General features: G+C 40.6%; 1 protein-coding gene across 6 annotated transcripts in view; it reads left to right on the top strand.

Moving 5' to 3' along the window:
- Positions 1–14,349, top strand: part of PFKP (phosphofructokinase, platelet) — an 85,164-nt gene that overhangs the window by 17,748 nt on the left and 53,067 nt on the right. For all 6 annotated transcript variants that reach the window (XM_073334465.1, XM_073334467.1, XM_073334466.1 and 3 more), the window contains exons 2-3: positions 24–97; positions 13,099–13,176. In XM_073334465.1, coding sequence (XP_073190566.1) covers positions 24–97; positions 13,099–13,176 — 152 coding nt within the window. The remainder of the gene's footprint in view (positions 1–23; positions 98–13,098; positions 13,177–14,349) is intronic.

Below are 14,349 nucleotides of genomic sequence, written 5' to 3'. Positions count from 1 at the left end.
ATGAATTCACTTTCTCTTCCCAGGTATGAATGCTGCGGTACGTGCAGTAGTGCGTATGGGAATCTACGTAGAAGCTAAAGTATATTTTATCTATGAGGTTAGTTTTCCTGTTGTATTCAGTCTGTATTTGATTTTTGCATGTGTATGTCCTTGTTCCTGTGGAATTTCACGTGGACTTTAATGGTGTAAAAACTCAAAATGTTACACATGGTGTTCCTTATTGTTACACCAAAAGCCTTTTTTGCCCATGAAAGGTAATTTATCTGGTAATGACCAAGAGATGATATTCTAATTAAAATAGAAGTTTGAGTTCTGGTTCCAGACCTTTTCTGCATACAAGAGCAAGGGGTTGGGAATATTGAGAAGACTTAGCTGTGGTTGTTGATGGGATCAGGCCTTGCATTATGCAGCAATGACCTGTCTATCTATACCTGAATACCTTCTGTAAGGTATTCATCTAGCCCCCCCCCCCCCTTTACTCTAGTATGAGCACCTTACAACTTTTGAGGTATTTATTCTGACAATACCCCTGTGAGGCAGGAAAGTAGTGTTATTCCCAGTTTACAGATAGGGAACTGAGGCACAGAAAGATTACATGACAGGAGTAGTCTGCAGCTGGTTCTATAGCCGCTGGACAGTCTTTCCTATTCTGCAAACTAAGGGGAGCAGTTGACAGGCTACACAATGAAGTCCTATCCACTTCTTTCCAAATATCAGAAATATTATGTCTGTGATTGATGTATTTGTAAGTGAAGTTACATTCAAATTGCATGGGATATGGAAATTTGAAAGACATATACGTGTACATCAAAAGGAGAAAACTATTTATGTAAATGTTACAGGAAAATGCCAATATTGTACTCTGATTTAATAAAGAGATACATTTTAACTTTAAAGTATGTGAATATTGGAATACAGTAAACCTTTTAAACAGAGGGCCCATTTGTATTGTATGTTGGCATTATATCAGTTCTCCTTTAGAAGCCTTTAGCTTTTAAAAGTAAAGCAATCATGGGATAACATGGGCAGTCCTCTCATGGATCAGTAACTGGTTAAAAGACAGAAAACGAAGGGTAGGAATAAATGGTCAGTTTTTAGAATGGAGGGAGGTAAATAGTTGTGTTTCCCAGGGATCTGTACTGGGACCAGTGTTGTTTAGCTTATTCATAAATGATCTGGGAAAAGGGGTAAACAGTGAGGTAGCAAAATTTTGCAGATGTACAAAATTATTCAAGATAGTTAAGTCCAAAGCAGACTACGAAGAGTTACAGACTCACAAAACTGGGTGACTGGGCAACAAAATAGCAGATGAAATTCAGTGTTGATAAATGCAAAGTAATGAACATTGGAAAACATAATCCCAACTATACATGCAAAATGATGGGGTCTAAATGAGCTGTTACCACTCAAAAAAGAGATCTTGGCGTCATTGTGGACAGTTCCCTGAAACCATCCACTGAATGCGCTGCAAGAGTTAAAAAAGCGAACAGAATGTTAGAAACAATTAGGAAAGGGATAGATCAGTGGCTTTCAACCTTTTTTCATTTGTGGACCCCTAAAAAAATTGAAAAGGAGGTGTGGACTCCTTTGGAAGTCTATTGTCTGTGTATATAGTTGAATTCTGTTCAGTCAGTTTTCAGTCTAAGTGTTCCACAGACCGCTTAGACATAGTCCGTGAACCCCCAAGGGAGTCCATGGACCACAGGTTGAAAACCACAGGGATAGATAAAAAGACAGACAATATCATAATACTTCTATGTAAATCGATGGTTTTGCCCATACCTTGAATACTGCGTGCAGTTCTGATCACCTCATCTCAAAAGCAGATCTATTAGAATTGGAAAAGGTACAGTGAAGGACAACAAAATGAATAAGGGTAGGGAACAGCTTCCATATGAGGAGAGATTAAAAAAGACTGGGACTGTTCAGCTGGGAAAAGAGAGGACTAAGAGGGGAGATCTATAAAATGGTGACTGGTATGGAGAAAGTGAATAAGCTACTGTTGTTTACTCCTTCACATAATACAAGAACCAGGGGTCATCCAATGAAATGAATAGATAGCAGATTTAAAACAAACAAAATAAAGTACTTATTCATACAATGCACAGCCCATGGAACTCATTGGCAAGGGGTGTTGCGAAGGCCAAAACTATAACAGGGTTCAAAAACGAACTAGATAAATTCCTGGAGATTAGGTCCATCAATGGCTATTAGCCAAGATGGTCAGGTATGCAACCCTTGCACTAGCTGTTCCAAGCCTCTGAGTGCCAGAAGCTGGGAGTGGGTGACAGGGGATGGATTACTTGATGATTGCCTGTTCTGGTCATTCTCTCCAGAGCACCTGGCATTGGCCACTGTCAGAAGACAGGATGCTGGGCTAGATGGATCATTGGTCCGACCTAGTATGGCTGTTCTTCTGTTCTTACGTTTTAGAAGTTTATAAACCAAAATAAACATTTTACCTAGGCTAAAATGTGGGATGCAGTTTTGCTAATTAAAGGTGATTTTAGTTTGTCATATAAACCAAATTTAATTATAAAAGTGCTAGAAAATACAGCATTTGTTAGTTTGTATTTACCTAACACACTGTTTATATTTTTAAACTTGATTATTTATTCATTTTCATCCATATCTGTTTATACTCGGAGTTCAGACACTAGAGCTATAAAACACATTGTAAAGGAGTTTTTTTGTTTGTTTGTTTTTGCTTTTGTTTTTTAATGTAAGCTATTCCTAATGCTGGGCACATTAAGCTGTAAAAGTTACTTGGCGTAAGGCATTCACTGAAGTTTGTATAGTAACATAAGCAACATATACATTTATATGTGTTTCAGAATAATGTGTACATATGGTTTATCCAATAGTCTGTGGCAGTTTTAAAAAGGACATGAGTTTAGGGTTGAAAGAAAAAATAAGAACAGCTATTTGAAAAATAACCATCAAGCAAATGTTGGTATTTTGGACACTTCAAAGTTTTGTTTCAAAATGCAGAAATTAATTCGACTATGTTATGAAATATGATGTAGGTTATTCTGAGGCTAAATATGGTAAAAGCTTTCCACAATTTTAGCTTGCAAGAAAGACAGCCAAAGAACTTCTTACTCTGCCCCCTCAAAATCTAAACCCTTGTCAGAAGGACTACAAATTAGCTGTGAGTTGCAAGGGGATTCTAGGAATTGGCAAGCTAGTGAGCACACCACGTATTCAGAAGTTGGTTGTTGTGGCAGCGCAGCACAAAAGATTTCTGGAGCACAGTGCTCTGCTTATTTGCATACCAATTCTCTTTTTGTAATAGGAAAATATTAATTCTACCCCTTCATTCCCTGCCCCTCCATGGTTTGAAATTAATATGTCTGCAATCTGCATGGTTTGCTACCCCTATTGTATGACTTAATGGATGACTGGCAGTGAAGTATGGATTGGGTCCTGCATCATGATGATATGGGGAAGTGAGAGTGGATAGACGTTGGGGTTGAAGCCTTAGGGGCAGATCCTTGGGTGCAGCCAAAATACACAGAGTGCAAGTCAAGAAGCCGTATGCAAAGATGGCTTAAAGCTCCTGTGTTACTGTCCTGCCCTGGTGTGTCTGTGTACATGGACTGTATGGCTGTTCTCTTTACCCTGTGGTAGAGCAGTGTGAAGGATTCTCTTACTCAAGCCAGGCTACAGCAGTCATAAAGGGTCCAAAGTGCAACTGAGGATCAGTGTGATGTATGGATGTTGAGCTGCACACTCTTTTCCCTGCTGCAGGGAGTATAGAAGTAAGGGCCTGGCACGTAAGACCCCCCCATGTCATGTCTGTGCGTCTGGAGGATCATCCTCACACTGGGAAGTAAAAAATTCACCCTCTTCCTGACTTTGTTTACCCTTAAATTAATAGGATAAGTGTTCAGTTCAAGCCTTCTCAGTCTTGGCTTCTCCTGGAGTTCCTACCTCAGGACTGCTCACATTCATTCACTTTCCATGCCTTTCCAAGACTAACCTGTTCTTAAATTGACCAGAAATGTTGAAATACGTCTTTATATGACATTCTGGGGTGCAATCCAGACCAGTGAGGCGTTATGTCACCCTTGCCCTGCAGCTTGGGGTGCCTCACAGTGCTTTCCTGCTATAGCTCCCAACCTGGACTTCTCACAAACAGTATGCAGGTTACACTCTGAGTGTTTGTGTATAGCCACAGCCCGGGTCCAGCAACCCTGGCCCCAGCAGCTTGTCAGCAAACACCAGCTACTCTCGGACTTCCAGCAGCCTTGAGTTCCACTTGCAGGTGACCCCAACACATGCCCAGTCCCAAATTTCCCACCCAAAAAGTATAAGCTGCACTGTCCAGCCCTCTTCTGGACAGTGCAGTTATTAGGTCTGTTTCCCATCTAAGGGGATCAATAAACAACAGTTTGCTACCCTAAATGGAGTTACCCACACAATTCAGTTTAAACATAACACTGGATTAGTTTTGATTAATGAATAAAACAAGCTTATTTAACTTCAAGGAGATACGTTTTAAGCGAGTACCCGTATAAGGCATTAAAGTCAGAAATGGTTACAAGAGAAATAAAGATAAAATGCTTCCTAAACTTAACAAACAAGATTTGGTTCAAGGTGAACTTCTTACCATATGCTTCCAGCAACAGGGCTGACCAAACTTCAGGTCAGGATCTCTCCCCAAAGTCAAATGGGCAGGTTTCTTTTGCCTTCTTTGGTGAAAGAGTGAGAGATGGATAGGAAGAGATAACTTGGAGCGGTTTTGCCCCTTACTTTTATAGTTCAGTCACCCTTTGAAATGCATTTTCTTGAGGACAAGCCCTAGGTAAAATTCATTCAAATAATAAAGGAGGGCGGTGAAAGATTTTGCACCTTGTTTCTTTTCACCTCTGTTTGCTGAAATGCAGATTTTCCTTGTCTTCTGTCTTTCCCCTCTTGTTGTCTGAAGACACTGTTATATGTCTTCCCCCTCTTGTTGTCTGAAGACACTGTTATATGTTACAACTTATACGTAAATTGAGTTAAACACCCATTCCTTAGTTTAAGACCTGCTTGACCAGTCCTGCCTAATCAGGGCTAGTGGGTTTGAACATGTGCAACTAATTTTATTCAGGGGGAATTCATAACTTTGCATATAATGTTGCCACACACATTTCATTATGATATTATTGACCAGCAAGTTATTAGTTTTCCAGTGATACCTCACAAGGCATATTTTATACAAAAATTATTACAATGGTATGTAGGGTGTGAATACAGGGATGCATTCTGTCATACTTTAGTAGACCACTTAATACACTCAAATATGTAACTGTTGATATTCTGCAATTTTTAGCTTTGTTAATGCCTTCCAGGATAAGGCAAATTGGGGATAATCACAGATTAATTACTACAGTTTGAAGACATGAATCTGTAGAAGTTGCGTGAGGTGAATATTGATGTACAATGGAGTTACTCTAGCAGAGCAGGGATTCCAACAGAGAGTAACATTCTATCTTGTTTACACTTGTGTAGGTCTGGAACACAGGAGCATATGATTCGTTGTGAGTAGGGGACATGCCTGTGAGAGAGAGATCTGCTTCTAGTTCAACCCTTTCAACATTACACTGTAGGCAGTCACCAGTTATTCTTCTTTGATTTGGGTGTTGATTAATCACGCAGTCGTTTTTCTTTCATGGGTGCATACAAATGCCTTAGAAATATGCGGTTTGCAGTATTGTTGTAACCATGTTGGTCCCAGAGAAAGACAAAGGGTGGGGGGAGGTAATATTTTTTATTGGACCAAATTCTGTTGGTGGAAGAGACAAGCTTCCAAGCTGCACAGAGCTGTTCTTCAGGTCTGGAAAAGGTAACCACAGTGTCACAGCTAAATACAAGATCATTAAACATACGGGGTTAATGCATGTTGCAAGAAACCACTTAAAATGAAGTGGTCAATTAGCACTGCTACAGTCCATAGAACAAAGAAGGGCTAGTAGATTACCAATTGTTGTAAAGAGCCATAAAACCAGTGTCTCTGTTGAGACTATGATTTTTAGTGTCTAGGAAAGTTATGAGTTTAAGTTCTCCTGCTTGTATTTTGAAGGCTTGCATTTTGATGGTTTCTTTTGAGGATGAGTACTGGTAGGTCAGCTTGTATTGTGAAAAATGTTCGCCTATGGGTGATAGGGTGTTTTTGTCTTTTATCATTTTTCTGGATGAGCTCATTAAAGAGCACAGTGATTGTCTAGTTTTACCGACATAGCTGTTAGGACATTTGATGCACTGGATGAGGTACACCACATGTCATGATAGACACATGTAGGGGTATTGATCATTATAGCAGAGAGATGTCTGTAGGTTTTCCATCTGTTTTTCTGGCAGTATGTGGTACCGCTCTGAATTGGTGTGTTCTAGCCTCTGGGGAGCTTCTGATGTTGAGCTTGGAGATGTTGGGGGGTCTTTGGAAGACTAGAAGAGGGGTTTTGGGAAAAATTTCTTTCAGGGTATCATCCACATCAAGTAAGGGTTATAATTGTTTGATGATACCCCATGTAGGTTCCAGTTTGAGGAGTGTGATCAGTGGTGGTTTGTTTTTGTATTGAAGCAAGTTCTCTTGGGTTATTTGGGTGGCCTGTTCCATGATGTGATCAACCTCTCTGGTGGAGTGAAGCTGCTCTGGGAGGTTACAAAACAAAACAAAAACACCACCAAAAACCTGAGGGTTAAAAATATTTCTGTTTAGAGCCAATTGGTGAAATTAAAGGCCTTGAAATTTTCAGCCTGACCTATTAAAGTTGATGAGCCAAAGGCAGTCCATCCCATAAATGCTTCCTCTGATGCCACATAAAATTGTTTCATCCTCTTTACTAGTTTCTTCTGCAGGGTCAAGAACTCTGCAGTTGTGGCAAAACGTAGCCCAACATTCAGGCAAAATGTAGCTGTAATGGGCACAGCTTTGAACTGGGCAAGAACAAACTGGCTGTGGAATAGGATTGAGCTCCTTTATCGCAGCATGTTTATTTATGGAGATGTTTTACTATATGTGTAAACAGATATTAATTTAATGAGCCCTATACAATTCTTTGAAGTACTTTGTGCTGCTTGATAATAACCCAAAGGAAAATGGACCCCAGAGTATAAGGAAAATTAGCAGTTGTTATAGAATAATGAATAAGAGCACAATTTTGATCCCCCAAAAGCAAGGGCATTTGGAAACTCCTAAATTGTTGATTTTAGTCCTGGAAGCTGTATTCTAAATTTGCAGTAAAGGAATATGAGAATTCAGGGTTCAAGTATCTGGGAATACTCCCCCTAACAATTCTATCATCCTTAAGGATTGACTAGACATGAACATTAATCTGGAATAAAATAGGGTGTAAATTTAAAGCAGATAAATTATTCCTGATTAACTCCCAGTGTAGACACCCAAATTCTGGAATAAGACTGCCTTATTCTGAATTAGTGTAATGCACTTCCAGAGTGGATTAGCTAATGTGGAATAAGGCAATTTTATTGCAGGATAAGAGTGTCCACTCTTGGAGTTAATCTGGAATAGCCTTTACTCATGTTGAGTAGAATGTTGGTTTGCAAGCAAACCCATCGCTCATGGAGTAATGTACTACTTAGTATGGGTACCCGCTGTACTATATGTTAACATAGAATCATAGAATATCAGGGTTGGAAGGGACCCCAGAAGGTCATCTAGTCCAACCCCCTGCTCAAAGCAGGACCAATTCCCAGTTAAATCATCCCAGCCAGGGCTTTGTCAAGCCTGACCTTAAAAACCTCTAAGGAAGGAGATTCTACCACCTCCCTAGGTAACGCATTCCAGTGTTTCACCACCCTCTTAGTGAAAAAGTTTTTCCTAATATCCAATCTAAACCTCCCCCACTGCAACTTGAGACCATTACTCCTCGTTCTGTCATCTGCTACCATTGAGAACAGTCTAGAGCCATCCTCTTTGGAACCCCCTTTCAGGTAGTTGAAAGCAGCTATCAAATCCCCCCTCATTCTTCTCTTCTGCAGGCTAAACAATCCCAGCTCCCTCAGCCTCTCCTCATAACTCATGTGTTCCAGTCCCCTAATCATTTTTGTTGCCCTTCGCTGGACTCTCTCCAATTTATCCACATCCTTCTTGAAGTGTGGGGCCCAAAACTGGACACAGTACTCCAGATGAGGCCTCACCAATGTCGAATAGAGGGGAACGATCACGTCCCTCGATCTGCTCGCTATGCCCCTACTTATACATCCCAAAATGCCATTGGCCTTCTTGGCAACAAGGGCACACTGCTGACTCATATCCAGCTTCTCGTCCACTGTCACCCCTAGGTCCTTTTCTGCAGAACTGCTGCCTAGCCATTCGGTCCCTAGTCTGTAGCTGTGCATTGGGTTCTTCCGTCCTAAGTGCAGGACCCTGCACTTATCCTTATTGAACCTCATCAGATTCCTTTTGGCCCAATCTTCCAATTGGTCTAGGTCCTTCTGTATCCTATCCCTCCCCTCCAGCGTATCTACCACTCCTCCCAGTTTAGTATCATCCGCAAATTTGCTGAGAGTGCAATCCACACCATCCTCCAGATCATTTATGAAGATATTGAATAAAACCGGCCCCAGGACCGACCCTTGGGGCACTCCACTTGATACCGGCTGCCAACTAGACATGGAGCCATTGATCACTACCCGTTGAGCCCGACAATTTAGCCAGCTTTCTACCCACCTTATAGTGCATTCATCCAGCCCATACTTCCTTAACTTGCTGACAAGAATACTATGGGAGACCGTGTCAAAAGCTTTGCTAAAGTCAAGAAACAATACATCCACTGCTTTCCCTTCATCCACAGAACCAGTAATCTCATCATAAAAGGCGATTAGATTAGTCAGGCATGACCTTCCCTTGGTGAATCCATGCTGGCTGTTCCTGATCACTTTCCTCTCATGCAAGTGCTTCAGGATTGATTCTTTGAGGACCTGCTCCATGATTTTTCCAGGGACTGAGGTGAGGCTGACTGGCCTGTAGTTCCCAGGATCTTCCTTCTTCCCTTTTTTAAAGATTGGCACTACATTAGCCTTTTTCCAGTCATCCGGGACTTCCCCGGTTCGCCACGAGTTTTCAAAGATAATGGCCAGTGGCTCTGCAATCACAGCCGCCAATTCCTTCAGCACTCTCGGATGCAACTCGTCCGGCCCCATGGACTTGTGCACGTCCAGCTTTTCTAAATAGTCCCTAACCGCCTCTATCTCCACAGAGGGCTGGCCATCTCTTCCGCATTTTGTGATGCCCAGCGCAGCAGTCTGGGAGCTGACCTTGTACGTGAAGACAGAGGAAAAAAAAAAAAAAAAATATAGTCAGTCACCTCCTGGATTGATACCAGAAGAGCATTCTGTCCTCACAGAAAGTATTAATACTGCTGAGTTTATTTTTATCAAGGTGTGAAAGCTCTAGCTCCGAGAGATAGAAATATATTTAAAAATACCATATTGTTTCTGGAGGCTAGGTTAATATTTCACCTCTGAACTCCAGGAATTAAATTTGGTATAATCACTAATTGGAGATGAGTGATAATTAGTGGTTCTCATTTTGGACTCAATCCTGTTAGGTATTGAGTTCATAATGAGAGGTACTAAGGTTTTTAAACCCTCATAATCCCTTTTAAACCTTATGACAGCATCTTACAGGATTGGACATGTAGTCCCTGGTGGATGTTTGTCCATCACTAAACCACAGAATTTTACATAATTCATCTTGATTGGTAGTCTACTTCTGACAGGGTAGAAGTGAAAACACAGGGGTGTACACTGGCAGAACTCTGTGGGAAAACTTCCACAGTGGGTGCTATGCTATGTTTTATGGACTTAATACTCAGTGAAATTGGTTCCTCACTTTCTTGAACACTAGCATTCAGCAAGTGAACCACTAATTAAATAAAAAAGAATATCTAAATAGAAAAAAAAATAGCCTGGTATAATAGTAATTCAGCAGGAGTTGCTAACTCGTTTGTTCTTTTCTAAATACTTTTGTCTGCCCCTTCCTGCTTGCTTTGTATCAAATGCAGCTGTTCTGTTGGGGCAAAGGCTCTGTTTTGATGGTCCACCCTCTGAGACTGATAGAGGCTGATAGTTTTAGATGTCTCTGAGATAGAGCAGTCTGTTGGATTCTATTTGGTCTTGTGGGACACTATAAGAATCTGGTGTCCACACCTACGTATATGGTGGCTCCCAAAGGCCAACTTCCTCACGTTTTTCCTTGCTGCTACTGCTGCTATTGTTTGTTTGTATTGTGGAAGCACCTAGGAGCCCCATAGTCCTAGGTGTTGAAGGCCTGGGGTTGGGGAGGGTTCTATCCAACAGAGGGGTCAGTACTCATGGGGTGTAGCCTTCTGCTTCCTGCTTGCATAGTCCCCACTGGCCTCCTCAGCAGAGGAGAGTAACTGCTGCTAGGTAGCTTGTTCAGCTGCAGCTTTGGGGACGTGATATGGGCAGAAAGCCAACATGGAGCCCCAGCAGCCAAGAGTGCCCCTCCTGCATGGAGCCCCACCCGCTTCCCCTGCTGGGCAGATCCCCCTCCTCACCCTGATCCCTCAGTGCAGCCCCGTTGGGACTTCCGACAGTTTTGAAACCTCTGCTCTAGTTCAAACAGAAATTAATTCAGGGAGGTTCTATGGCCTGTCTTTTAGAGGAGTTCACACCAGATGAGCATAATGGCCTCATCTAGCCTTATAAAATATGAATTTATGCGTGAAGGAAGATAGCTTGAGCACCAGTGGGGAAAGACCCTTTTGTCCCATATTTATTATGACATAAAGAATATTTTGGGTTCTTTGCTTTCTGATCAAGGGACCTCTTCTGGTTCGTGAATAACTTGTTGAAACCTTCTTGTCTCCAGTTGGACTGCAGCTGAGTATTTCTTGCTGTGAGGAGATTTGATGCACTTTACTCAGATTCAAATGTAAAGCATCAAAATTAAAAGTCTAAATTAATTCATACTGAGGAAAACCTGGTTTTGTGGTGTGTGTGTGTGTGTGTATGTGCATGTACGCATGTGTGTTCACACATGCATTTTTCCAGTATTCTGCTTACCTTGGAGGGAAATGTGTTACCAATTACTTCAGTTTCTAGAGACCTTTTTTAGATCTATCCTAAGAGTAAGTAAAACATAGAAAAATCACAGAAATTAGCATCTGAAAGACCTTTCATGAAGCCTGTCTATTCCTTTACCCACTGCATGATTGCACCTAAAATATATTTATTTCTCCAGTATACTTTGGGAAGAAGCTTCTACCACTTCCCTTTTGAGCCTATGCCATAAACTATTTGAGACTTCCCTTCAGAGAATTCACAGTCACTCAGGATGATACTCATAATATTTTACACAGTATATAGTTTCTTCTTACTGATTTTATCTTATTACTCCTTTGGGTCACCCTAAGTACTTTTTTCTCCATCTGTAACCTTTTATGCCCATTAAACATTGGTAGGCTTATCAGGTTCCCTGAGTAATCACTTAGTGAAACAAAAAATATTTATGCTTTTGATCTTTCCTCATTATTAATCCCTCCAGCTCATAATCAGTCATTTCTGTTGTTCTCTGAATTCCCTCCAATTTACAGCCCCAGTTTTTTAGTATTCAGATTCCCCAGACTGAGAGGTGCAATCCTGCCAGAGTCCTATAGAGAAGGACCATTAACTCTTCACTCTATAGCATGATTACTCTGCACATGCAGCCACAAGCCACTTTGCCCAATTTTGTTACCATATTGGACTGCATCCATTTTTAATTTAATGTCCACAAGGTTGAATAGCAGCTCTAAATTTCTTTCCTATCAGATATACTAGCTTGTATTTTTCCAGATTAAATTACATTTTATTTCATTCCTCTCACCATCTTTTGCAGCACTTCCCAATAAATTAGAATCTGCAAATGTCAGTATCCTGTTGTTAATACTACATAGTGAATTAATGAAGCCAGATTATCACTGAGCCCCACAGCTTCCCACTAGACATCTTTCCTCTTCTCATCATGATACATTGCCTTTTAACAGTATCCAATGATTTTCCCAGCCAATTTGAATTAGGTTTTGAGGCACAGTTTTAAATGCTTTACCAAAATCCAGGTACATTGCCTCTGCTACATTTCCTTCACCATTAGTTGTGTAAAAAAGAGCGTCTGACCCCATTTGTTCTTTGTAATCCAATTTTGCTTGTTGCTTTTGATTCTGTTTTGCTCTGAGATGTTTCAAGATTTTCCCCGTTACTTTAAAATGTATTTAAATAATGCTTTCTAAATAATAAATGTCACAATTACTTTTCTCTCCTTTGTGGAGACCATAAGCACACTTCCTTTCCCCTTGGTCTGTCCCCAGTACTTCATGGTTCTTCAAAAATCATAGAATGTGTAACCTTTAATGCACAGCAGATATATTGCCATTCCCTTAGACTAGCTGTCTATGTATATCCCATACTGGCACTTCTCTGAAGCCACTTTTCTTCAGAATCTCACCTTTAATTTTTATAAGTAAGTCTCTAGATGTCATGGTTGTGAAGAAATCTTCAAAAAAAAAAAAATGAACTGAATGTAACTGATGCAGAGATGAGCCTTCAGAGAGGCTGGAACACTAGCTGTGAGAGGCATGAACCACACCATTCATCTTAGTGGAGGGTTAACTCAGCAATCCGGTGAGAGTTATTTAATTGTCAGTATTGTTAACTTTTTCATCCTTTATGTAAAAAAATGAGATGGAGGGTCACAGATCCTCAGAGTTTATTGAGAGCGATGACTCCTGTCAGTGCCACAAGTAGTGGTTTTTGGGAGATACCACCAAGCCTCATGAGCCAACAGGGCCTATGGGTACATTCATGTACCTCAAGGGGGGAGCTTAAGAAGCCCATTAGAACCAAGTGGCACATACGATCATATTGTGAACATCAACACAATTTACTGTGAATAGTGTATAATTTTTGTGGTTCATGTCAGTGGGGCTAAAGTTGTGGGTGGAGCTTGGGAGAGTACTACTGTCTAAAATATATGCATATTGCATATATATATATATAAATGTACAACATGCCCATCACCCCAGTAGTAAAATACTATGCAGAATGACATGTCAGGTTTTCTAAAATATGTTTCTCTTGTCTCAGGGTTACCAAGGTATGGTTGATGGAGGTGACAACATTGTTGAAGTGTCATGGGAAAGTGTTTCAAGCATCTTGCAAGTGGTAAGTATGGAGAACAACCAAAAACAAAGCAAAACCCTCATTTGAAATCATTAACCAGAATTTTTAAACTTAAAGATTAAGGCCAAGAATTTCAAAAGTAGTCAGCGAGGTTGACTGGCTCCATTTTGGGCATCCAACTTCAAACTCTTGTTGACAGTGCCTGATTTTCAGATAATTGCTGCTCAGCACCTTCCAGAAATCAGACCTCTATGAGGTATGTCATGCTGGGCACCTAGAAACAGTAACCCCTTTTGAAAATGTAGGTCCTAGGTTTTCAAAATTGGGTGCCCAAAGTTAGGCTGCTAAATGCATGTTTAGGCATACACATTAATCAGGAGTGGCAGAATTGGGCCCAAGAAGTTTAAAACAATGTCATATTAGTACTGTAGTAGGGAAATGCTGTGTTTTATGTGATGCCATGGAAGCTGTTCACCAATAAAAGTAAACATTTACATTTTTAAAATTTATATGCAAAACAATTGCTAAAAAATGAACCATTATATGTGGAGGCTAGTGCACATACCTGGTGGGCTCCTATAACCAGATCACTGTGCAAAACAAGATTGTGCTGTAGTTACCTCTCTGCAGTATTTCTTCTTCACAAAATAGCTCTCATTTTCACTCACACATAAAAGAAAGGTAGGATGTTACTTGCAGGCCTTTCTGTTCTTTTCTATCCTATTCTAATTTTATTTTGCATAAATAAGTATTTTTTCAGGAATGGGTAATTTTTTTTTCTACTTGTTTCATAGTTCTGTTTCTGAATAGAGGCACCCACTGTTAGTAGCAAATGGGTCACATGCTTCTTTCACTTAACACAGTCTCTTGCCTATTATCATGTCTGATGTCTGATGTTTCTAGTGTGAGTCATTTTACACATTTTCCATTATGGCTGGTTACTTTTAGAACCACTTCAAGAGTGTGTGTGTGTGCCTCACTCTCATTCATGGAGTCAGGTTTCCCAGCTCTCTTCTTCCTCACTTTCATCTTCCCATTATCAGCTTGTTGTGACTTTCAACACATATGGGCAGTGCCATGAAATGGTTTAGAACAGGAAGTGCTCGATGGTGAGGCAGACTGTTTCAGATGGCAATACAAACTGTATAAATTCCAAGCTCAAATTTGGGTTGGGCCTGGCTCAGATTTCTTGTTTTTACTGTACATAGGAAATGA

Source organism: Lepidochelys kempii, chromosome 2 (genome assembly GCF_965140265.1).
Source record: "Lepidochelys kempii isolate rLepKem1 chromosome 2, rLepKem1.hap2, whole genome shotgun sequence".
Classification (NCBI taxonomy): domain Eukaryota; kingdom Metazoa; phylum Chordata; order Testudines; family Cheloniidae; genus Lepidochelys; species Lepidochelys kempii.
This window is presented reverse-complemented; position numbering and strand designations above follow the sequence as displayed.